A 22861-nucleotide genomic window follows, 5' to 3' on the forward strand; every position below is an offset into this window, starting at 1 on the left:
ACTAGCGTCCTGGATGTCGGCCATGACTACACTATCCACCTTCGCCTTTGGATCCAGGAAATTCCCCAAGCTCGTCGTGATAGTAGCTAGGATGACGAAAAAGTCCTTTAGACGGAACCAGACATCACCCCTCTTGATTCCGTTGTCCCGGACCAATGCGGTCAGGTCTCCGTGCTTGTAAAAGTCGTATAGATAGGCATTCCAAGGGACTCCACCTGTTTCATCTGGCACAATGCGAATATACGGTATGGCAGGATCTTCAAGGAAGACACCACTTCGAACACTGTTGCACAGCTCTCCGATGCTTTGGAAGTTGTCGGTAAACCCAAAAAGTGCACTGAATGGAGACTTTACTGCAGTTGCTTGAAGCGACGGCAGAAGGTCAGCTACATCGGGGCACTGAATGCAAGGCTTCACTGTACGCTTTGAAAACGGGAGCTGTGTATCAAGACTATCTTGTAGATATTGATGAGCATATGTCGCGACATAAGCCCGGAAAGTCTCCAGAGTATCGCGGTTATGTGTCTTCAGGAAATGATATGCTTTCTTTGAGAGATTAGGGAGGATAACAATTGACGGCGAGCACTTGACGTCATTCCTGGGCTTCAGGCATGGAATGCGACAGAAAAGATGTGATAGAACAAGCATCAGTTCGAGCAGGACCGCTGATCTCCGCGACCAAATCTCAGCACAGAGCTCATGGAAATATCCAGCTTTCAGTAGCGCGTGGAAGGCGAAGGCGGCATCCTCCGTGAAGTACAGATGGCCAACCAGACCAGCGAAGTTCAACGGTGCACCCTCACTTGACAGTAGCTCATTCTGACGAAGAGAATCGATCAAGAACCGTAGGTGGGGGTTGATTGTCATCTGTGCGTGAGGGCCTCCTAGAAACAGTTGGGCTTGTGTCAGAAGAGACTTGACTGCATTGGTCGCGTAGTCTGAGTTTTCGGTTCCACGGAGCAAGGTGAAGAGGCGAAGAATGAGAGTAGTCGAGATGGGGAACTGCCCACGAAGATCAAGCAGCTTGGCAGATATGATTTCCGCTGCTCGTTGGGCTGGTATATTGTGGAATACCACATTTTCCTGGAGATCGAAGTCGCGACGACCCGCACGCCTAGAGGCCTGCCTGTAGTTGAGCGCCGACAGGAAAATCGAGTCACCAGTGAATACGACTGTCTTGCACGACATGTTTAGGCCTAGGGAGATGGTACCGGTAGCAATGACGACTGTCAAGAATCCCTTCCTGTATAGCATCTCAACAACTTGCCAATACTGTCTGTTCATTCCGGCATGATGCACACTCACTCCACGTCTGAGCCCAGAAAAGAAATGAGGAGGGATAGGCAGCTGGCGCGACCTAAACAGCTGGTCCTCAAGCGCTTCGACGGACAGCTTACTCGTGTTGGCGAAGATGTACTCTGGAAGTGGCGCAATTAGGTCGAAGGTCTCCTAGAAGCTTACTTCACGACTGGCCGAATCTCTCATAGATTCCTGCTTGCTTAAGATATCGCCATCAGACCTCTTTTCCTTCTTTTTCGACGTCTTCTCTTCGTCTCGTTCATTGAACCATAGAATTCTTCCAGACCTCACAGTTCGCCATCTTGCGAGCCCAGGCATGTGTCCTTCGGTTGTCGCCCTCTTCAAGATGCCCAAGGATCTCCTGATGGATCTGTTTGCAACCTGACCGGTCATAATTGAAAAATTATTGCGGGGAGGGCGCCTCTAGAACGTAAGTCAAGAATGAAGCTGAAATCGGATTCTCTTAGCTTAGCCTTGTCAACGGCCTTCAGCTGTCTTCCCAACGGGTCACTTTTAAATGTTGTCACTGCTTGCCTGAAGAACTCTCTTCATCGCGTAGAACGAGGCTGCAAAGAAGCGTAGACTCTTCTTCGAGTTTGATAGGAAGGTTCCATCCCTGTTCTCCGGACTTCTGTGCCACGATGCAGAAAAGGCGGCCATCTAGCAGATCCATTGTATCCCATCTTTGCTACTCAATACGGTCTTGATTAAACCACTCGCCGAAGATTCCTTCCCCAATAGTTGAGAGTTTAGAAACTTGTCTTCTGTGGTAGTCAAGACATAATCGCTCCTGAAGGCTCTAGGCAGTCTAGCAGGACCGCGTGTCTAGTCATGGCGGCAGCTAGTCGGTGTGTGCGACTCCTCTTCGTGCTGTTTACGAGGCGGGAGAGGGCAATGGCGGTCACAATGCGTTGCGGTGTGGGATCTAAGTTCTTATCGGTCTTATATAATCAACATATATCGTCTTCAAGAAGGGCCGACGTGTCGTTTGACGAGTGTGTATGGTGTGTTGAGCGTTGATGAGAGCTGCCTTTCCTATGAGCAATTATGGGAGTAGCGATGGATACGTATGCCTTTGAACTTCGAAATTCGATTTCGTGAATGAATGCAATACAATAATAACCCCAGCTAGCCATTCTGTATCCAACACCAACATAGTCGCATGCTTGAGGACTGCATTGCAACTCATTGGCACCACCATGAGAGCACATGACAAAGCAGACATAGCTCTGAGCCAGATACTCATGGAAGACAGTGCTGTCCAATAAGGGGAATCGGAAACTGAATCTGGAAGACTCGATACGACAAATCTGCTCAAAGTGCAGGATGAGGACCGAACGGGTCAGGCTATATCAATAGTCGTTCTGGCTGTCCGCTTCGCAAGGGATTGACAGACGCTGGTGTTCATCGAACCACAGAACATGGAAATTGCACCCGAGTTCTTGAAGACGACTCAAAAACAGCTCCGCGGCATGAACGGCGTGTAGCAGCTGGAATCCGCTATCGAAGTCTACCTTGGCAGCCAGGATGCAGTGAGCAACTAAGCTCTCACCGCAGATGGCGAACAGGTCCTTGCCAGGAAAGTCTCCGACAATGTTGACTCGCAAAGGTTTCAGTGAGTTGAACCAGACCTGAAGTTGCTGCGGGGGCAGCTCATCCGAACCCGTAAGGTCCTTAATGGTACTGTCAAGAAAAATAGTAGGTGAGGGGATGGGAAGTTAGGGTGTTTTATCCAGAAACCTTTGCTGAGCTGTGGCCGAGTGTAGCTGCAGTCAAGGTTACGTTGATGGGGTGTTTGCCTGCAGGCGTATGAACGGGCAAATAGTCCTGTTGCTCTAAATGGGTGAAGAAATGGGTGGACCTATCAAAACACGACGTTCCCAAGACACGGTCAGCAGCCCACCTGAGAAGTCTCGGGATACCAAGATTGCAGACCCTCGCCTTCAATTAGGTAAACTGGATCCATTTGCTTCGTTTGCTGCAGGCCTCCTGAGGATTGATATCTGCACATTTGGCCTCGCGGAATTGGGTATCTACGGAAGTACCACCACCTAACTAGCATATGTCAGCATTTCTGGCTTACCAGATGTAAAAACTTAGAAACTTAGCCAGCTAGTATCGAAATCAAAGTAAAGTATGTAGTACGTGAAGAGGTGGGCTGAAAGATACCGACAAGTCAATGAAGGGAAAAGAGTGAAGCAGGAAGAAGGAAAAAGGAGAGAGGGAAAAATTAAAGCGTGCTTTAGGACGTATTCTTCCTGGTATTCGAACCCTTACAGGGTTTGCGAAGGTGAGCAGCGTGAATGAGGAGGCATTACTGGCTGAGAAGGGCCACATAACACTCGAAGGTAACGGAGCTCGCTAACCTTTAACTCTACCACTACACCAACACGGCCGCAACGGTGGACTGTCTGTTTGTTGAATCCTTGCTGCTTTATTGCTATTCATATTGCCAGTTCAGATCATTCCTTGAACAATCACTAGACAATACCAAGGTTCACACCTGCGCCTCAACAGTCCACCCACCACCTTAATCAGCTTTCTGCCTGAGACCTTCTTCGATGAGGCAATATATCGGGCATGCTTCACTTTGAGCTACCATACTGACTGCCCATTACCATATTCTATTTTCACCTGCATAACATAGCCCATATGAAAAGTTTCTCAGCACGCTCTCAATCGAAATTCTTAGCCACCTAGCCGAATTTACCCAAGTCAATTTGGAATGGCACAGGGAGGGGAACGCAACACGATAATAAACTTGAAGATGGCTGTCATCTTCTACCTTTGAACTTAACATCTATGAGCCCAATGACGTCTCGGCGTGCTTCGCGAAATTCGGAGCGGCAGGCCTTGGGAAATAACCACGATTGATAGCGGTGATGGGCGCCAGTGTTGCATTTTGACACTGAGTGCGCTACTTACATTCCGTCGAGTAGAGCAACCGACTTTTGATTCAAGTATTTACCCTGGTACTCTCATATTCCATGCTCTATCACGAGCGGTTCGGCCATCTGCTTCACCATTATCATCAAAACTGCTCCCATTAACACCAAACCAGAGGAACCCGAAAGACAATAGACATCTCCTTGGCGTAACTTGCGTATTCCACCCAATCGAAGAGAATATAACATCGAGTCCAATGACCAAACTGAGTAGGAATATTTGTTAGATGTGATGTTCTGCTGCCATTGTAGCTAGCAGTGGCATCGACTGAGCGCCGGCTTCCAAAAGATGATTGCGAGGATGACATAAGCATATCATTGTGTCAACCAGCCATTCCTTCGCCAAAGCCAATGCGAACACGAGGAGTGGACCTTCTCGGTTCATCTTCCTCATCAATGGCACGTGTGCTCGGAGGTGTCGCGTTCCGACTGCGTTTCACACTCTTGTCATTACTGCTAGCAGTCGCACCGGGTGTGTCCGCATCAGTACCATGGTGTGTAAAAGATGGGACAGTGTTGACATTGGTGAGATTGACCCCAAAATCGCCACCAGCGGAGCCAGATCCGTTGGAGAAGACCCCCGAGAATGTTCGGGAGCTGGGCGGCGAGTTGGTTGAGCTCACTTCACCGCTCCGAGGCTGTAAAGGTAGCACTGACTGCGAGACTCTACGCATATCCAGATGGTCCAAGCCAAGAATTGGCGTGTTATCACTGGTTGCGTCGCCAAATAAATTCTCCTTTCGGGACTTCACCGCAGAAGAAGGAAGCGGAATGGAAGCTGTCGGGGCGGAGATTGGCATTGGCTGATTCAACAGAGAGTTTGTTAGAGTTGTGGCAAGATCGGCAGGGAAGCCAGCTGTGTCATCAGACTCTGCCAGAAGCTGCTCTACAAAATCTTGGCCCTGCAAGGTGGTTGGGGTATTGGCCGGTACTTGCATAGCTATGGAGTTCAAGTCGCGGTCCTCATGAGCCTGGCTGCCCTGGAAGAAGCCTTGGCCCAAGTCAAGCATGTCGACGTTAGAGTTTGACCTCTTGCCAGCCCCCCGGGCTCCTTTGCTGGCCTTGGATGCATGAAGTGTGGCGGTGGGAACATGACCAACGGCACCAAAACCACTTGCCCAGTCGAATTGCGAAGTGGCATCGGAATTGGAAGTATTGAAGGGATCCATGTAACTGCTGATTGACGGGGCATGGGTGCTCGTCATAGTGCTCTGTTGAAGGAAGGCCTGGGTGTTGGGCATCGCGCCGATAATGTTGGCTCCGGTCAGACCCTGTGTGTTGTACCCTGATGAGATACTGTCTGGACCTGAGCGACGGCGGGGCGAGTGTATGTGGGAGTCGGCGCCGTCGCTGGGATGCTCGGTGGGAACTGGCATCGTTGGGTTGAAGGGGCCGCGACGCCACATGGCTGTGTTTGGCCATGCGATGGCAGAACTCTCGAGAATGTCTGCATGGCGATGTTAGCGGGATACTCATGACACCTTTGCGGGATACGAGGAACACTACCAAGAGGCGCATGTTGGAAGGAGAAGGCAACAACGTTCTTGACTCGTTCCATCGGGACGGTGAGGGAGTCGCGGGGGAAGCCTTCACTGATGACGATCTTGATACGGCCGAGTTCGTCGGCAGGGCTCCAATAGCTTTGGCGAAGCAGTTCGCTACGGAACGAAGGAAACTTCAACTGTTGGAGCTCGCCGCCTTTGGTGAACTCTGCAGTCGGTTAGCTGAATACTTCCAAGGGTAAGCGTCGGAGGCGGCATGTCCATACCAAAGCTATGGTTGAGCAACTGCGGCCATGGGCCAGTCCTCTTGAACGAGGCAGAGGCAACCATTCGGCTGTCGATAAAGACTCGAGCTTCGAACTTGACCAAATCATGATGCTGGCTGAAAGCGTTCCTGGTGAATTGGCTGATCTCGGGAATATTCCAGCAGTGGAGCGAGATGTTGAAAGAGGTACCCGTGGGCAGGCCTGGCATGAAGCAAGTCATGGTTGGCAGGCCGTAGGATCCGTGGGAGAGGGAGAACTCTGGCCGGGACAGTTATCAGACAGATGCATCAAGGAAGATAGCCAGACGAGGTAGGCAGACAACCTACCATTGTCATGAACCACGTGGCATTGCGTCTTGAACTCCTTCATTGGGACCTTTGAGTCCCTTGGGAAAAGGAGCACGTCCCAGTCTTCGTATCTCATCTCGATCAGTGGGCAAAAAGGGTGCACAAGAGAAGGCTGTCTGAAGAGAATAGAAGGCCGCCCGAAAGAACTAGACAACGGACTGCAGCATTTAACCAAGTGACGCCCGATGCTGTCTTGGATGAAGGAGAAACTGGAGACGAAGCTCGCCAACCTGGAAGTGCTCCAGGCGGAAGAGTCTAGAGGTCTGGGAAATGGTCAGGGTCCGGGTCGATCAACGAGCAGCCAGCCTGGAGCTCCTGCTCCGACTGCTTCGACAGTTGGCAGATCAACGTCGACGCCATTGGGGCTTTCCGTTTGCGTTCTCCCTCCAGTACCTACTGACGTCTGCTGGCCGAGCTCTCGGAGTCCTGCCCATTATTCCTTCACCTTGCAACTTCTACCTTGCCAAGCGAGCTTTCCCAGCCCGACAACGCTAGACGTCATCATGTCAACAACGTGATTCATCCGGAGATTGCATCATTGATCATCCCTTCGCTCATCCTTCTCCCACCACGTACCATAGCATAGAGACAACGATTGGGATTTTCAATCGTCTCGCCATTCGTACCCATCGCCCTCGAGATAAGCAAACAACAATCATTGCCGCCACGGATAACATGATGGACACTGCGTGAGGCGTTGCGGCCAAGGCCGCGTCAGCCAGCAAGTCCAAGCGAAGGCGCTTCGTCCCTCGGCCTCGTAGGCATCGCCTGCATCGGACCCAGGATTACAGTGAGCCGAAGGACACGCCAGCTAGACCCGCTGAGCCTGAGCAGCCTGCCGAGGCGGCCGAGCTCATCAATGCCACTCAATCCACTGTCTCTTCCCAAGGCCTTAACACACTGCCTGCGCACGAAATGCGAGCACGACAGAGAGCTCTCAGTTTGAGGCTCCTCCTGGACTTTCGAGGCGTCATCTACCCCAAGGGACGAATCTCCGGTTCTACCAGAACAAATCGTAAGTTGAAATTTGCTCTGTGTGATGGGCTCACCTCCGTCAATGCATTGTCGATCAACAGTCGCATCCATGAGCTCCGTGCGATGGCGTACTGGGGCCGGCCGCGAATCACCGATCCCAACCGAGGCTTCGACAATCTTTGTCGATTCCTGCTTCACAGCGTCTCTTGGTTGAAGGGCCAGTACTCTGTCAACCTCCATCTATGCCGCATCTTCTTCGCCGAGCTTGTCGAAGCTCGAATTCGAGCCCGCAACCAGGGTCTTTGCAGCCATTGCCCTGAAGCCCTTCACCAAGCTGCCATCGTTTCTGGATCCACTGGATCAGTACATCGATTTCCTCCACGAGATTGACAAAGCTCCAGTTGTTCCTGAGCTGGGCTTCGAGACGCAGTGGAGAGACCCCGCGGAGGAGTCCGACGACACCGCTCCCAAGAAGCAGATCGGTCACGTGTTGGATGGCATGGACGACTTGGCTTCAGACGTAGAGGATATTGCTCAGGACATGAAAGACAAATGTGACTGGCTTGTGGCGGAGACCGAAGTCGCTACGGAGAACCTGGGGGACGTTCACCTCAATCGCGCCGACGAGGACGCGAAGTTCCTAGAAGCTGTTCAACGCTGCCTAACGAGAGCTACAAGAACCGTCTGGGAGACCCCGAGCCTTTGGCAGACGAGAGATCTGCTTGAAGAGTACATGCGATTGGAAGAGAGCTACGGGAGATCATGAAGCTCTGGCGAACGTGCCCAGGGATTCTGCATGAAGGACTCATTGGAAGACGGGCATACACACGCTAGAAGTGTGCTTGAAGGACACAAGTTGCTGGAATTGCCAAGGAGCATCCGCACGTAGTGGAAAGATTTTGTATGTGCCGGAAAGGATTGCACGTACCTCTGCGGCAGAAATCTGTATATGCCAGACAAAACGATTAGGGCCAGTTGGTCTGGGACAACGTCCCGTGTTATGTCGTATGAGTAGCTGAGTATCGTGATGTACGCAGGCTGGACACGGAAGGGAACAGGACAGGGATCATGAAACAGGATTTGTATTTGCACAAAGGGAACAACGGGTCTTTGCAACCCGGTACTTCACAAAAGGTGACATCTTTTCCGAATTTTGGACTTGGCCGCATCGTGGTGCCCGGTGATCCGCCCGCCGGCGGCTCTCATTTGCTGTACGTGCCTGACGCGGCAGACTAAATTATATGTACAAAGTCTATTCCTCCGCCTCTCCAGCCTGGTAAGCCTCGGGATCTTCGGGGGATCTCGCCTGTGGCAGTGTTAGCAATGCGAGTGCAAGAACCAAAAGAGATTGGTTGAGCAGTACTCACCCTCATCGCACCGGGTCCGCCCAGCTCCCGCTCCAGTCCGCCCTCAAACTCGCGAGGATACGAGACCTTGTCGGGGTAGACCTGGCCGACGAGCCAGCAGACGCCCAGGAAGGTGAGCACGAAGGCGCCGACCTGGAGGGCGCCCTTGGCGGGCGAGACCCAGGTGTACTCGTGGGGGGAGAACAATCCGAGCACGTCGTGGTCCTCGTGGACGGGCTCGCCGTAGTTGCGGCGCTCCTGCTTGTCCCACCAGTCGGCGTGGGGGTCGCGGAACTGCCTCTTGACGCGGGGCGGGTTGATGTAGCCACCGCTCTGTTGGAGAAATAGCAACGTCAGATCAGAGTCCATTCCGGCCGTCATGTCGGTCCTCGCGCCCGGGGGAGCGCCGGGCAGCGGCACGGGGACGGGCACGGGGACGGGCACGGGGCAAAACCCACCTGGTTGGGATCCTCGGCCTCGGTCAGCTTGGGCGGGTCGGGGTACCTCTCCTCGTAGACGGCCTTGTCGTTGAGCGAGTTGGGGATGAAGGTCCGGCGCTGGACGACGGGGAGGATGCGGCGCGAGGGCAATGTTCGCAGGGCCGAGGCCTGCGCAATTCGACGGGGAAGCATCTGGAGGACGACGGGTCAGTTTGTTCGCGTCCTGGGGGTGTTGATGGAGCGGCGGTGGTCCCAATTGGCACGTACCGTGGCGGGTTGGGGGGCCTCGATGCCTGTCGAATGTTGCGTTAGTGGTGTCGAAGGTGGTGATAGCTTGAGGTCATTTGCATGAAGCTGGGTCGTGAGTGGCTGAGCTCGGACCATGCCGCTGCACCGAAACCACGGAAAGAGGTCACCGAAGTCACGTGCACTGGCTGCGCTGGTGAAGCTGGCGCCCCCCTCAAGCCCCCAGGCCCCTACCTAGCCAAGGGCGGAAAGCGTGTTGGCGTGGGAAGGGGAAGGGCGGGCTAGTGGCAGGCGGAAGCGACCTATGACACGACATGGCAGCATGACATTGGATGTTTTGGGGGCCGTCCCCAATGGGAATAGGGGAAAATATCCATGGACGCAGTACCTGGGTACCTACGGAGTAGGTAGGCAGTTTTGCTTAGCGGGGGCCTCGCCCCCAGGGGAGGCAAGGTTGGCGTACCACTGTACTGCTGTAATAAGTTACTGCTGTACCTAGGTACAGTGGGATTTGCTGCCTGAAGGGAAACGCGACCCCCCCCCCCCCTGTGCACGGTAGTAGGCTGAGCTGGCAACTGGCAAACTGGCGGATGCGTGGCTCGCGGGCGTCGAAATTTTTGAATCATCGCATCCAACGTTCCTATGCTGGCAAACCGCTTTTCGACGGCCTTTTCCATCACCACCATCCACACAGAGCTCTGAGCATGGTCAGACTTTGCACGTCTACTCCCCCCGCCCTCCCCCATCCGTAGACCTGCTTTTCGCCTCCTCAAATGCAAGAATCGTCGAGATCACGCCCGAACACTGCCTGCCCCCACCCCGGACAGCTATGACGGGCACCGCGTCGGCCGAAGCTGCACCTGCACACGACAACCCCGATCCCGTCCTCGCGACCACCACCGCGGCCCAGTCCAGCCCGGGTGCCCTCGTCGCCCATGGCAAGCCGCTTCTGGATCCCCTGGACACCGCCGGCCTCGCCAAGCCCGGCCTCGCCTCCGACAGCGACTCGGATCTGACCCCCATCAGATCCGACGAAGATGATCCCATCGACGACCCCTTCCTCCACGACGCGTCCACCCGCCAGGATGCCTCGGACGCCGACCCGGACAGCCTCGACGACCGGCCCGCCAAGCGCCCGCGACTGTCCACGCCGCCTCCGAACGGCTCGCAGCTGAGGAAGCCCAAGCCCATCTCGCCGCCCTGGAAGAAGTTCGAGGCAGACCGCCCGACCACCTTCACCGAGGATGGCAAGCGCAGGTCGGGACGCACCAACGCGACCACCACCCCGCAGTCCGAACAGTCTCCACGGTCCAGGCGTCCGACCCGAGCTGCGTTGCACGAGGCCAAGAGCACCCCGTCGAGCAAGGCCAACCAGGTCAACGGCTACCCGAGGACCTCGTCTTCCTCCACCAAGGCGCAATCCTCTGCCTCCAAAGCTGTCGCCGGCAAGAGGATTTCGACTCCAAGCGCCAAAGCAGCGGCCAAGACATCCAGCCGCAGGCGACCCTCGATATCTCCACCGCCCCCTACTGCGCCGACGCGAGCCTCTGCCAGGCAGCGGAGCACCCGCAACCTGCGCGACAGCTACGAATCCTCTCAGAATCGCGCCCTCGCCACACCCGAGAGCCCTCGATCGACGCGGATCCGACTGCGCGTGCGCCCTTCCACCATCCCTCTCGTCCATCCCGCCCAGGTCAATGTGCTTCCTGGCCAGACCGTCCCTCGGCCCAAGATCGGCGAGACCTTCACAGACTATATCCAGCGAGCGCCTGACATTGACATCAAGGACGGCGGCTGGCAAGATCTGCTCGACGATGGCCCTGCATACACCGACGAGCAAGCTGAGAAGGACGCCAGGATCCTGCTGAGAGTCGAGGAAGAGTCGCAACCTGGGGGCATGCTCAGTGGCGAGAAGTGCGCCCTGCTCGTACCAGATCCTGCCGACGAACCCGCGCGGCAATGGGCCCACTACGACCACCTGGTCAAGGCCATGAGCAACTTCCGGAAGCTGATGTACCAGGAGCACCAACGACATAGAGCCTCGGCCAAGAGGTTGGCCGAAGCCTGTCGCGACGAATGGCTCCGCCGACAACCCAAGACCGCCGAGCAGATCGAGGCCGAGGAGAGAGTCATCTGGATAGGGAGGTACAAGACGGTGATGAAAGCCTTTACTGGCACGTGGGAAAACGTCAGAACCGAGATCAACCGCCGTCGCTTCGAGGAATGGGAAGCCGCCGAGCAGAGAAGAATCAAGACGGCGCTGAATGAGGCTGTGAGCAAATCGGAACTTCAGCTTCAGGCCCGACGTGCTCGTTTCGACTCCGAGACCCTCTTGTCCGATGAGGACGAGGACGAGGACGAGGACGATGACCAAGATCTCGAGGATGATCTATCAGAAGAGGAGGATATTGACGAGCTCGGCGATGGTGATGCACGTACGAGCCATCATTCTGGGTCCGAAGATGATAACCATGGGCATGAGGACGATGACGAAGACAACATGTCTTCATCCGACGACGAAGAGGATGCCAAGTCCGTTGCCTCCGATGCAGGGTTGACACAGGAACAGTTGCGACAGAAGTACGCGAATATCCCCAACCTGCCTACCCCCAATGTGGTACCTGTCGATGCCGAGGTCGACGGCGAAGCATCCGTACGCCCTACCGAGGACGACGAGACCAGTGATGAGTCTGTTGACATGGACGATGACTTGGGGTCGAGTGATGACGACATGGACAGCGGTGAGGATGAGGACGGTTCCGAAGACGCGAGCGCGGACGAGGATGAGGGTGAAGAGGAGCCATCCGGTTTGCTGGGCATGCTCTTCGGCAAGAGTGAGTTGAAAAAGATAAAGCAAGATGTTGTAGTGGGGGATGCCAAGAGCGAGGTGAACGATACTGAGATGGCGGATGCACCGCCGCTAACCAATGGTCACACCCCGCAACTTTCGACACACACCGGTATAAATCAAGGTGAAGAAGAGCACGGCCAAACTATCCATCAGTCAGAAGTTTCAGAGGACAAAGCCGAGGTCAACGGGCATGAGGAACGACTGCCGCAGGCGTCAACCGAAGATGGCACACCTCATGATGTTGGCCAGGTCGACCCGCCGACGGACCCCTATCAAGCCAACAAGCCCGATGCGGTCGCTACAATACCCAAGCCTCTGCAACCGGAGACAGTTGGCATGGAAGTTATCGACGCGGTCGAGAACCTACAAGAGCCCAGAAATGGCGATGTCGCGATGGCCAATGGTGACGCCGACACCGAAAATGCGACCTTGGCTGTCCCTAGTGTCGAGCTCACGGCTCCTCAGATTGCAACCAATGCCAGCCCAGCAACCGACGGGGTCACCCAGTCCGCCAGCCGCGATGAGAGCGAATCCCCTCGGACCTCGGACACGAGGCCATCAGAAGTTGAGACATCTTCATCAGTCGTCAGGTCTGGCGCCAGTCGCTCATCATCTCCTTCAACACATGGACCAAAGACAGAGGTACCCTTTCTTCTGCGAGGCACGCTGCGTGAATACCAGCATTACGGTCTAGATTGGCTCGCTGGTCTCTACCAGAACAACACCAATGGCATTCTTGCAGATGAGATGGGTCTGGGGAAAACAATCCAGACCATTTCGCTACTTGCACACCTCGCTTGCCACCATGAGGTCTGGGGTCCCCACCTTGTCATCGTCCCGACTAGCGTCATGCTCAACTGGGAGATGGAGTTCAAGAAGTGGTGTCCTGGCTTCAAAGTGCTCTCCTACTACGGCAGTATCGAGGAACGCAAGAGGAAGCGTCAGGGATGGAAGACCGATGACATGTGGAACGTTTGCATTACATCTTACCAGATCGTTCTCCAAGACAACCAGGTCTTCAAGCGTCGGCAGTGGCATTACATGATCCTCGACGAAGCGCACAACATCAAGAATTTCAAGTCGAAAAGATGGCAGACACTGCTCGGTTTTAATACCCGCGCTCGGCTACTCCTAACTGGAACGCCTCTGCAGAACAACCTTACCGAGTTGTGGTCATTGCTGTTCTTCTTGATGCCTTCAGAGAACGGTGTGGGCGGGTTTGCGGACTTGGCTGAGTTCCAGGACTGGTTCCACAAGCCCGAGTCTCAGATCTTGGAGAGTGGCCGCGAACAGATGGATGACGAAGCACGAGCCATCATCTCAAAGCTCCACAAGGTGCTGCGACCATACCTGCTGCGCCGTCTCAAGGCGGACGTCGAAAAGCAGATGCCCGCCAAATACGAGCATGTGGAATTCTGTCGTCTATCTCGCCGCCAGCGCGAGTTGTACGATGGGTTCCTAGCTCGTACGGATACTCGAGAAGCACTCGCCTCTGGTAACTACATATCCGTCATCAACTGTCTGATGCAGCTCCGGAAGGTCTGCAACCACCCCGACCTGTTCGTGGAGCGCCCCATCATGACATCCTTCCGCCAGCGCAGTTCAGTTGTGGAAGAGTATGCGCCCATAAGCCACCTGTTCCGACATAGGCTCCTCGCAGATGCTGGCATAGCGCCCTCGGTGGGAGTGTTGCCTATCGATCCCATGAGTGCTGTCAGCTTAGATTTCCTCAACCTGGTACCTACCCTGCATGAGGATCTCTCAGCCACCGACTGCAGGCGTGTCATGGAGTTGACTTCCCACAACACACTCATGAAGCTTCGCGAGACTCAAAAGGAACGTGCCCACACAGCATCAACCAGCTTGGACCCTTCCACAGCCGAGTCCAATCTTGTTTATCTCGAAAGTGCTGCACGGTGGGGCCGTTTCGAGGAATTACAGCATTCGGTTTACTTGAACGCGCTTCGTCGACAACAGCAACCGATATATGGGAAGCGCCTTCGAGAGTTTCTGACCATTGGTGTGAATGAACGGCCGCACAAGCCACGACCACGGGTCCCGGCAAGAGTCATGGCCTGGTTCGAGGAGGATTCGACCGCTCTGAAATCGATGGTTTTAGACCTTGATCAGCGTGCCGAGTCGATGAAGTCTACCATCTCCAAGTTTGCCTGCATTACGCCTGCAGTCATCACCAGGGACATCGATCAGTTCGTGCTGGGCTCTAAAGGCGTTGCTGCGTTCAGCGAATCCGATCTACGGCTCTCGGCACCTGTCAGATACTCTCCATTTATGCCGAAGGAGGCACCACTAGACCCTTGGCACGAAGCTCGCATGCGGCTCAGCATTCAGTTCCCCGATAAGCGCCTTCTACAATATGACTGCGGCAAGCTTCAGGCTCTTGACCGGCTACTGCGCAAACTACAAACAGGAGGTCACCGCGCCTTGATCTTTACACAGATGACCAAGGTCCTTGATATCCTTGAGCAGTTCCTCAACATTCATGGCCACAAGTACCTCCGCCTTGATGGTGCGACCAAGGTCGAGCAGCGACAGATTCTGACCGATCGTTTCAACAATGACCCTCGCATTCTATGTTTCATCCTCTCAACCAGATCCGGTGGACTTGGTATCAATTTGACGGGAGCAGACACCGTCATCTTCTACGACCAGGACTGGAACCCCGCCATGGACAAGCAGTGTCAAGATCGATGCCACCGCATCGGCCAGACGAGAGACGTGCATATCTACCGTCTCGTGTCGGAACATACAATCGAGGCGAACATCCTGCGCAAGGCTAGTCAGAAGCAGATGCTCGATGACGTTGTCATTCAAGAAGGCGGCTTCACCACAGATTACTTCAACAAGCTGTCAGTTCACGATGTCATGAAGGGCGTTGGCGAAGACGCGGTTGAGGATGTGGTCGGCGATGCGATGGACCGCGTTCTCGGCACTGCTGAGACGGGCGGCGAACGGGCCGTTGGTCGTGTCCTTGAGCAAGCAGAGGACCGAGAGGATGTCGCCGCTGCTCACGTTGCCGAAAAGGAAATCCAGGACGATGATGCCGACTTCAACGAGAATGCGCCGACTGCATCAGCCTCCGGAACGTCGAGCGCCAGGCAAGGCACACCACTGACTAGGGATGTCTCCGCTGCGCCCGGGAGGTCCAACCTGGGCCTGTTCGAGCAGTCAGCTGGCGCTGTCGAGATCGAACACAACGCTTGGGGAGAGCAAATCCATACTGTCGACGACTTCATGCTGGGTACGATGGCTCAGATGCTGGAGGGCACTGTACTCGAGTTGCCCAAGGACAAGAAGAAGGGGAAGAATCACAAGAAAGGCAAGGATCACAGGAAGCGATAGGGCCGCTGTTGACCTGGATCGAACACAAACACACAAAGACTGTATTATAGGTGAGCGGAGCCATGACTCGTCGCTACACTGTTGCATTAAAGGAGCGAGTTTCATTGGAAGTGGTCAGAAAGGTCTATTTTCTCCAATGGAACTGTACATAATACCGACGGGCATGGGAGAAAAGGAGGTCTTGACATCAGGACTACATGGCGTTGCATTGGTTCATCGGCGAATGGCAGCAAAAGACTGGATGGCAGTCTAAAAGGAGTGTAGGACTAGAATACAGGTCATGAGAACATGAGAGGCCGTTTGGCTCCACCAATTGACATAATCTCCCATCCCTTTTCCCACTCGCCTGCCGACACTGACTGACTCGTTCTGTTCCCTTTGTGGACGTGCGTCAGGCTCGTCGAATCGGCAGCTTGGTTCCCCGTGGTCAGTCAATCCGAAGAAGACAACACCATCCAAGGATCCGTGGATGCCTCTGCTAGACCCCTTTTCCCTGCCCGAGACCAGTTCCCCACAAAGTCTGTCTCCGCAACCCTCAGTGCCCCTCACTACCATCGCTGTGGGACTGCGGGGCCGTTTGCAGCGGCAGCCCAGATGTCGCGGTTGAAAATCAACATCCGATTCGCAAGAAGCAGAGACGAGGGTACGTACGCGACGCTTTCTCCACGGTTCGCTGTGAACCGCGATCGCACTAGAGGACGTCATACGATCCGGTCTGAGCCAAGCATTTCGCACCTTCGCTCTCTCGACCAAAGCCAAAGGGAACTGCTCGGCGGCCGAGGACGGTTTGTGCAGGCTTGACATTGTCCCGAGTGCCCCTCATATATGTGCGTGTTGTGGGGGAAGGACGACTGCGATACCGCGGGGTACTTTGGGACGTTCCGGAATTCCCGCCAGGAGACTAATAAGCTTGCGCTAGGAGTAAAGGGTATACTCCAGCTCATTGAGTCTAAGCAGCCAAGCCGCTCTGAGATAATTCGATACCCTACCTCAACCGGTAGACACATTCCCAGCCGCGGGTCTCCCACTTCCTCTGACCCTACGGTTTCTTTTTCATACTTGCGTCTCACAGGGCACATACAAGCATGGCGAATCTTGATACAGGGGCACAGGTTGCGCAGGCCGAAACCTTCCGCCAATATCTTCCAGACCTCAGCACCCCACGCTTCCAACGCATAGCTGAATGCGATGCCTACAGCCATGCCGCCGAGGCTCTGGTACACAAGCGGCCACCGTGGCTGTACGGACTCTTGCAGCACTGGATGAGCTTGCTGAAGGAGCCGTACCGGGGCGTCACAAACGACGGCACTGTGCGCCACGGCCTGTTCAAGCTACGGGACGAGGGCATTCCAATCGCCGCCATCGCCGCCGCAGCCGACGCCGTCATCGCCAAGCTCGGCCCGGAGCAACGCAAAAAGACCCTCCTTCACGTCGACAACCTCGAAGGCTGGCGGACATGGAGCAACCCGGAATTCTTGATCTCGGACAAGGGCGTGCGCTTGGACGAGCTATCTGAAGATCTGCGGAACGCGGTGCTCAAGGTGCTGGAGGCGAGTCTCAGTGCCGAGGGTTACCAAAAGGCCCTTGGTGCTATGCGGGTGAATCATTTCCTCGGCGAGCTTGTAAATGCACACAAGGTCATGAACGAGTTCAGCTACAACTTTGTCCTGTTCGGCCTGCCATCCACAGACGCGCCCTGGGGCTACAGCTTCTACGGTCACCACCTGTGTCTCTCGGTGTTCTTCTACGGGCCCCAGATCGTGGTCAGCCCGTGGTTCACCGGCGCAGAGCCGAACATCATTGACGAGGGTCCGTACAAGGGCACGCGGATCCTGTACGAGGAGGACCGGCTCGGGCTCCAGCTGATGCAGAGCCTGAGCCAGGAGGACAAGGACAAGGCGCAGACGTACAAGAACATGAAGGACGACAAGATGCCCAAGGGCCGCTGGAACCACGACGATCAGCGTCACCTGCTCGGCGCCTACCGCGACAACCGGACCGTTCCGTACGAGGGCATCGTCGTCTCGTCGCTCTCCGAGGCGCAGCAGGCCCTGGTCCTGGGCGTGCTGGAGCAGTACCTCCTGTACCTCCCCGCGCGGTCGCGCGCGCTCAAGCTGCAGGACTGCCGGGACTGGCTCCACGAGACGTACTTCTCGTGGATCGGCGGCTACGGCGACGCCGACGCCTTCTACTTCCGCATCCAGAGCCCCGTCGTCATCGTCGAGTTCGACCACCACTCGGGCGTCTTCCTGACCAACACCGAGCCCAAGCGCTTCCACATCCACACCTTGTTGCGCACCCCCCACCGCGGCGACTACGGCATGGCGCTGAGGGAGCTCAGGCGGCCCGCTTTTGAGGGCGAGGTCAACCAGGACTATGTGTGGGAGGGCTAGGAGGTCTTCGTCTGTAGTATGTTATGTTTGCTTACACAGCGGAGTCGTGGGAGGTTATGTGTCAACTTGGTGAAGCGAAAAGGGGCGCAACTATCTGTCTTTTAGCACTACCTGTCCAGGATGGTCTCCAGGATAGTTCATGTTGCGGTAGAGATGTTCGTAAAATGTATCTACGGAAAATGTCATCAGTCTTTCAGAAAAATCCCACCCCTCGTCCACGTTCCCGTGTATGGTCATTCGTCTCTATCCAAAAACTTTGACCATCCCCATGTGCGGCATCTTTTGAAATCTGGTGGATTTCGATTCGGTAGAAGTGTCGCGTGTATGCTCTATGGCCGGATGGCACAATGTCTTGGAGAAATGAAGCCGTGGGCCTGTTTCTCCCTTGCGCTGGTGATGATCGGGACTGGAGTCGCGTTGACCTTCTGAGTACAATGGCGGTCTGTCGGCCTCGCGCTGCGACTAGGATTGTCAAGTCCTAGCTATCAGCTGCGTCTTGCCTATACTGTTAGTCAGGAACTAGCGCGTAAATTGTATCCTGAACCCAAACGCTGTATAGTCGTTAAGTCATTCGGTTGGTCCGTGGCGCATCCAGCCATCTGGGTGCGTTCGCTCATTGGCCAAAGTCCGCTAAGGGCTCCCGGGTGATTCAGAGCCCGACAGAGCCCGACAGTGCTGACCCCGGCTTGAACTTTCTATGGCTGTGAGCCTTGTGTGTAGGCGAGTCAGTAATGAATAACTGTGATTCTTGGTGGCCGTGACTTAGATGGCATTGTAATCACGGGTCCTTCGTGTCTTTGTGAATCACCGCCACCTATTCGACATTTGCCAACCGACACGACCTGGCCCGGAACTCGGAGCATGGCAGGATCGGAGATGCCAGACCTTGTCAACAGTTGGTTATAATTCCTCAGCCCTACATTCCCATCATTGCTCACTTTGTCGCTACGGCATCGTTACATGCACCCCCCATCGGCGACAGTCCTGCCCGTTCGCCACGTCGTCTTTCAAACATGGCTGCCGCATGTGCTGGATCCTCGAGAGAGAGCAAGACTCAAAGGTTATTCGACTCTATGAGAAGCACAGTAAGTTCTCCCTTCCTTGAGTAGACCAATGCCCAGCTGACACATACATAGGCAGTACGTGAAGCTATCCTATGGTGATGTTAGTGTCACACACCTGGGCCAGTCAGGAGAGTGCTGCTACCTACTCTACTCAAGGTGATGAAGTTTCCCTCCTTAAAACCTTTTCTATAAATACTGACGCACCAGCAATGGTCATCAGTACACAGTCGATACCCTGCCCGACTACAAATTCCCGCCCCCGATGGGCACAAGAAATCCAAAGATGAACGTGGAAAAGTCAAGGCACAACGAGCGAGCCTACACCCTGTCCAATCTTCCTGTTTTATAATACATCAGCACAGCCCAGCCACTCCTTGGCTGTTGCTAGCTACTTCAGGCGGATCCACGTTGCCCTCTTGGCAAATCCGACAGTTATATGGCTCGATATCCTACTGACTGGTCACTTCCTCAACATCAACCAAGCAGTCGTTGAGAGACGTGCTGTAAACGGAAGTTCTCCATTCGATCACTCTTCACACTGGTTCAAGTAGCACAAGCAAGAGCCGGATGGTATCTCCGTCCGTGCGATCAATAACCAGGCTCTTGCGGCTGTGGAGGCTGCGTCGAAAAGGGGTCGCGTATGGCTTGCCGCTATGCATCTACCCCATGATCCGGGGCCCAGATGTCTGGTGAAGTACTCTGGCCCGAGATTGATCAAGTCATATCACGTGGCCATTCCATCGATCCCATCAAGTTTGTTCCGGAGGCGCAGTAACTGCTGTAAGTCACCAGCCTCTCCTCTTCGAAAGCTCACGGTATCAACCTGACGAAGTGTTTTTGTTTCCATAGGTTTTTATCAAAGAAGCACCGCATGTTATCAGACCAGTGCGGGTGTGTCTGCCTCGCGCTGTACCTGAAAGTAATCTTGGAATAGGTTATGAAACCTTCCGGGCCGGACAACCGCATCCGTGAGACCCTAGGTTCATCATGGCAAGGAATTTGGGGCTCGGATACCCAGGGTTTTAGTCTATATCAGTACTACGAAGATATGAATCAGCCAGGAGGAGGTATCGGATCTCCATGAGTTTCCCAGGACCTATCTTGCATAGAACGGATGCTGACTCTCATGTAGCTCGGCGCCGGGTGCAACTCCTGACCTAGATCGATCTTTCAAAGATGCCGGCAGCCACCATTCGCGACTACGATATCAGCCATGTCAGTGAGAGTCGAAATTGGCAGTGCAAAGCTGATTTGCAGTAGTGCCCCATTCGTGATCAGTCTACACCTCGAAAAGGTATAATTACACTAGACAGCCAAACCGGCATGGTCCATATCTCAAACACGGTCATACTCCATGACCATTACTCAGCGTACAAGCCATCAGATGCCCAGGCCCTTCGATGAACAGGGGTCCGGAGGATACCCTGGCCCCAGACCAATCAGCGGAGAGATTTAGCTGCGTCGCATGCATATATAGACACTGCAGTGAAACCTTTACTGCACCTTCGTAAATCAATCTTGTAGAGGCCATCCACGTTGATGAAAGGTCGCTTTACCCAATCGAGCTGGAAGATACGACGCAGCCGCCACCTGAACACTGAATAGAGCTCTGAATATTATTAAGGTCCAGGAAGGATGATGTTTTGCAAAAGTTTTGTGCCTGGTATGTTGTGCGAATTCAAGTCTCCATAGTCTCTTGTAACTTCTCTGTCGCCTGTGACGGTTCCGCAAGATCGGAGAACCGATGGTGCTTTCCACAATGAGCAGCAATGCTCGTGCTGCATACTTGCTTACACTCATAGCAATGGGTCAAGCGATGTTTTATTATCCCAACCCACAGGTCTCCCTTCTAGAACACATACTAGTAGATAATTGGGGAGCTTATGCATCAAACTTCTCCTCCGCCATCACGCCATGCACCAATTATGTTACTATGGTCGGCCAGTCGTCCACAAACTCCGGACGAACGACAGCTGCCCAATGGATGCGTGTCGCTTTTCATGACTTCATCACGGCCGATGTCAAGTCTGGTACAGGCGGCATTGATGCCTCCATTGGCTTCGAAACATCTCGGGAGGAAAACAAAGGGAGTGCTTTCAATGACAGCTTCACATTTTGGCGTCCTTTTGTCAACGAATATGTTCCTAGTAGGTGAACGCCGACTTTGCAAATCACTCTACTGATATGACCCAGTGGCCGACCTCGTAGCACTCGGAACTGTGATGTCTGTCGGCCTTTGTGGGGGAAATCACATTCCTTATCGACCAGGCCGAATCGACTCGACGCATGCCGACCCAACCACCGGAGTTCCTGAGCCGGGGACAGATTTGAAGGAGACACTTTCACAGTTCGAACGAGCTGGATTCGACCAGGCGGACTCGATTGCTTTGACAGCCTGTGGACACACGATGGGCTCGGTTCACCACGGAGGGTTCCCTGAGGTTTCACCAGAGTCGGCCGTTACACCTAACAACACGAACGGAGGGGTCAACTTTGATACAACTCGAGGATCTTTCGACTCCCTTGTAGTCCACGAATACATCGACGGCACTGGTCAAATGGGCGGTCCCTTGGTGACGAGTTTCAACGAATCATCCCGGTCCGATCTCAGACTTTTCGAAAGTGACGGCAACAGTACAATGAGAGATCTCTACGAAAGAGGGGAAAGATTTTAAGATGTCTGTGCAGATGTCATGGGCCGCATGATCAACACGGTACCAGCGGCCGCGAAGCTGACAACCCCCATCACCCCTATCGCCCTCAAGCCCATCAACTTCACCTGGGACTTCGATTCAAACGACAGACTCATCTTGTCTGGCAAAATAAGGGTACGTGTTTCCGCAACCACCACTATGTGGCTGACCATCATCTGTACTAGGTCCTTGGGGCGATTCGCACCATACCACCTCCCCTCAACATCGAGCTGGGCGGCCAGACCATACGAATCATGCCCGAGAGAGAGGAAGGTACCACGGTCTACGGCAGTACAGGAATTAGAGGCGGGAGGGTACAGGGCGTCACGAGATACTACGCAATATCGATACCGGGAAGAGACGTCACTAATATTACCTCTTTCGCCGTTTCAGCCGACGGGTTCGACAGGCATACATTCCCAATCTCTAATGGCCCTTTCATTGTGCCAAGCTTGTCAACCTCGGATGGAGACACTGTGCGTTTCTCGGTGGCTGTTCCGCAGGGACACAGTCAAGCTTTTCCCGAAGGACTGGTCGTCAGTATCACAGCCCCGGTTCCCCAACCTCTGACCCTCGGCCCAAAACTCGTGACGGGGACAGGGGAGTGGTCGTCAGAAACTACCAGCCAAGATGGATTCACAGTATACACAGGGACCTACAGAGTGGGCCAGAGAGTGACTGGGGCAATCAGCCTGACACTGTTGAATGAGAATCAGGTGCAAGATACGCTGCTGGTCGGCGCTGGTATTGCGGGATGGTAGATGCACCACGTACATCATGGCAGGGGCTTCGTAGTTCCTGGACAACAAGACAACGACCACTTCTACTAGGCCGGCGATCTCAAGAGGATTGCTCTGGTAGATAGCACGCCAGAATAGCTGCGACGCGCATCCCTATGCTTCTCAGCTTGCAAGGGTTGTACTAGAAATCCTTAGAGGTTGCGGTGTAATTCCTGACCACAGTTTTCTCAGCAACCATGTCCCTATGAAGGTCTCGTCCAGTTGGTCCACAGATTGGGAGGGCTGCTTAACCCAGCTAGTGATATGTGACATTGAAAAACTGCCCTGCGGCTGTCTCAAATCCTCCCGCATCTTCATTGCCCTAAAGATTCGACTTAGCAAGCGCGATGTGCCG

General features: G+C 54.4%; 7 protein-coding genes across 7 annotated transcripts; 4 read left to right on the forward strand and 3 right to left on the reverse strand.

Moving 5' to 3' along the window:
• On the reverse strand, positions 1–1692 carry JN550_012597 (uncharacterized protein; the record flags this gene model as incomplete). The annotated part of the gene is made up of 2 exons (XM_049311090.1): positions 1–1416; positions 1462–1692. Coding segments are annotated over 2 exons (1647 nt in total), but the record flags the coding sequence as incomplete, so codon positions are not given.
• A 2875-nt stretch (positions 1693–4567) lies between these two features.
• On the reverse strand, positions 4568–6435 carry JN550_012598 (uncharacterized protein; the record flags this gene model as incomplete). The annotated part of the gene is made up of 4 exons (XM_049311091.1): positions 4568–5691; positions 5751–5954; positions 6013–6270; positions 6339–6435. The coding sequence occupies 4 exons, from the start codon at positions 6433–6435 to the stop codon at positions 4568–4570; spliced, it is 1683 nt and encodes a 560-aa protein (XP_049165397.1).
• Positions 6436–7274: 839 nt separating this feature from the next.
• On the forward strand, positions 7275–8100 carry JN550_012599 (uncharacterized protein; the record flags this gene model as incomplete). Its single annotated transcript, XM_049311092.1, has 2 exons — positions 7275–7555; positions 7632–8100. The coding sequence occupies 2 exons, from the start codon at positions 7275–7277 to the stop codon at positions 8098–8100; spliced, it is 750 nt and encodes a 249-aa protein (XP_049165398.1).
• A 486-nt stretch (positions 8101–8586) lies between these two features.
• JN550_012600 (uncharacterized protein) lies at positions 8587–9504 on the reverse strand (the record flags this gene model as incomplete). The annotated part of the gene is made up of 4 exons (XM_049311093.1): positions 8587–8640; positions 8702–9013; positions 9139–9312; positions 9388–9504. The coding sequence occupies 4 exons, from the start codon at positions 9502–9504 to the stop codon at positions 8587–8589; spliced, it is 657 nt and encodes a 218-aa protein (XP_049165399.1).
• A 691-nt stretch (positions 9505–10195) lies between these two features.
• Positions 10196–15577, forward strand: JN550_012601 (uncharacterized protein; the record flags this gene model as incomplete). Its single annotated transcript, XM_049311094.1, has 1 exon — positions 10196–15577. The coding sequence occupies one exon, from the start codon at positions 10196–10198 to the stop codon at positions 15575–15577; it is 5382 nt and encodes a 1793-aa protein (XP_049165400.1).
• Positions 15578–16662: 1085 nt separating this feature from the next.
• On the forward strand, positions 16663–17970 carry JN550_012602 (uncharacterized protein; the record flags this gene model as incomplete). Its single annotated transcript, XM_049311095.1, has 1 exon — positions 16663–17970. One exon carries the CDS (start codon positions 16663–16665, stop codon positions 17968–17970), a length of 1308 nt encoding a protein of 435 aa, XP_049165401.1.
• A 2997-nt stretch (positions 17971–20967) lies between these two features.
• JN550_012603 (uncharacterized protein) lies at positions 20968–22488 on the forward strand (the record flags this gene model as incomplete). The annotated part of the gene is made up of 4 exons (XM_049311096.1): positions 20968–21181; positions 21228–21668; positions 21723–21862; positions 21913–22488. The coding sequence occupies 4 exons, from the start codon at positions 20968–20970 to the stop codon at positions 22486–22488; spliced, it is 1371 nt and encodes a 456-aa protein (XP_049165402.1).
• Between the last annotated feature and the right edge of the window lie 373 nt (positions 22489–22861).

This window comes from Neoarthrinium moseri (genome assembly GCF_022829205.1).
Source record: "Neoarthrinium moseri strain CBS 164.80 chromosome Unknown scaffold90_Wmoseri_CBS_16480, whole genome shotgun sequence".
In the NCBI taxonomy this organism is placed as follows: Eukaryota; Fungi; Ascomycota; class Sordariomycetes; order Amphisphaeriales; family Apiosporaceae; genus Neoarthrinium; species Neoarthrinium moseri.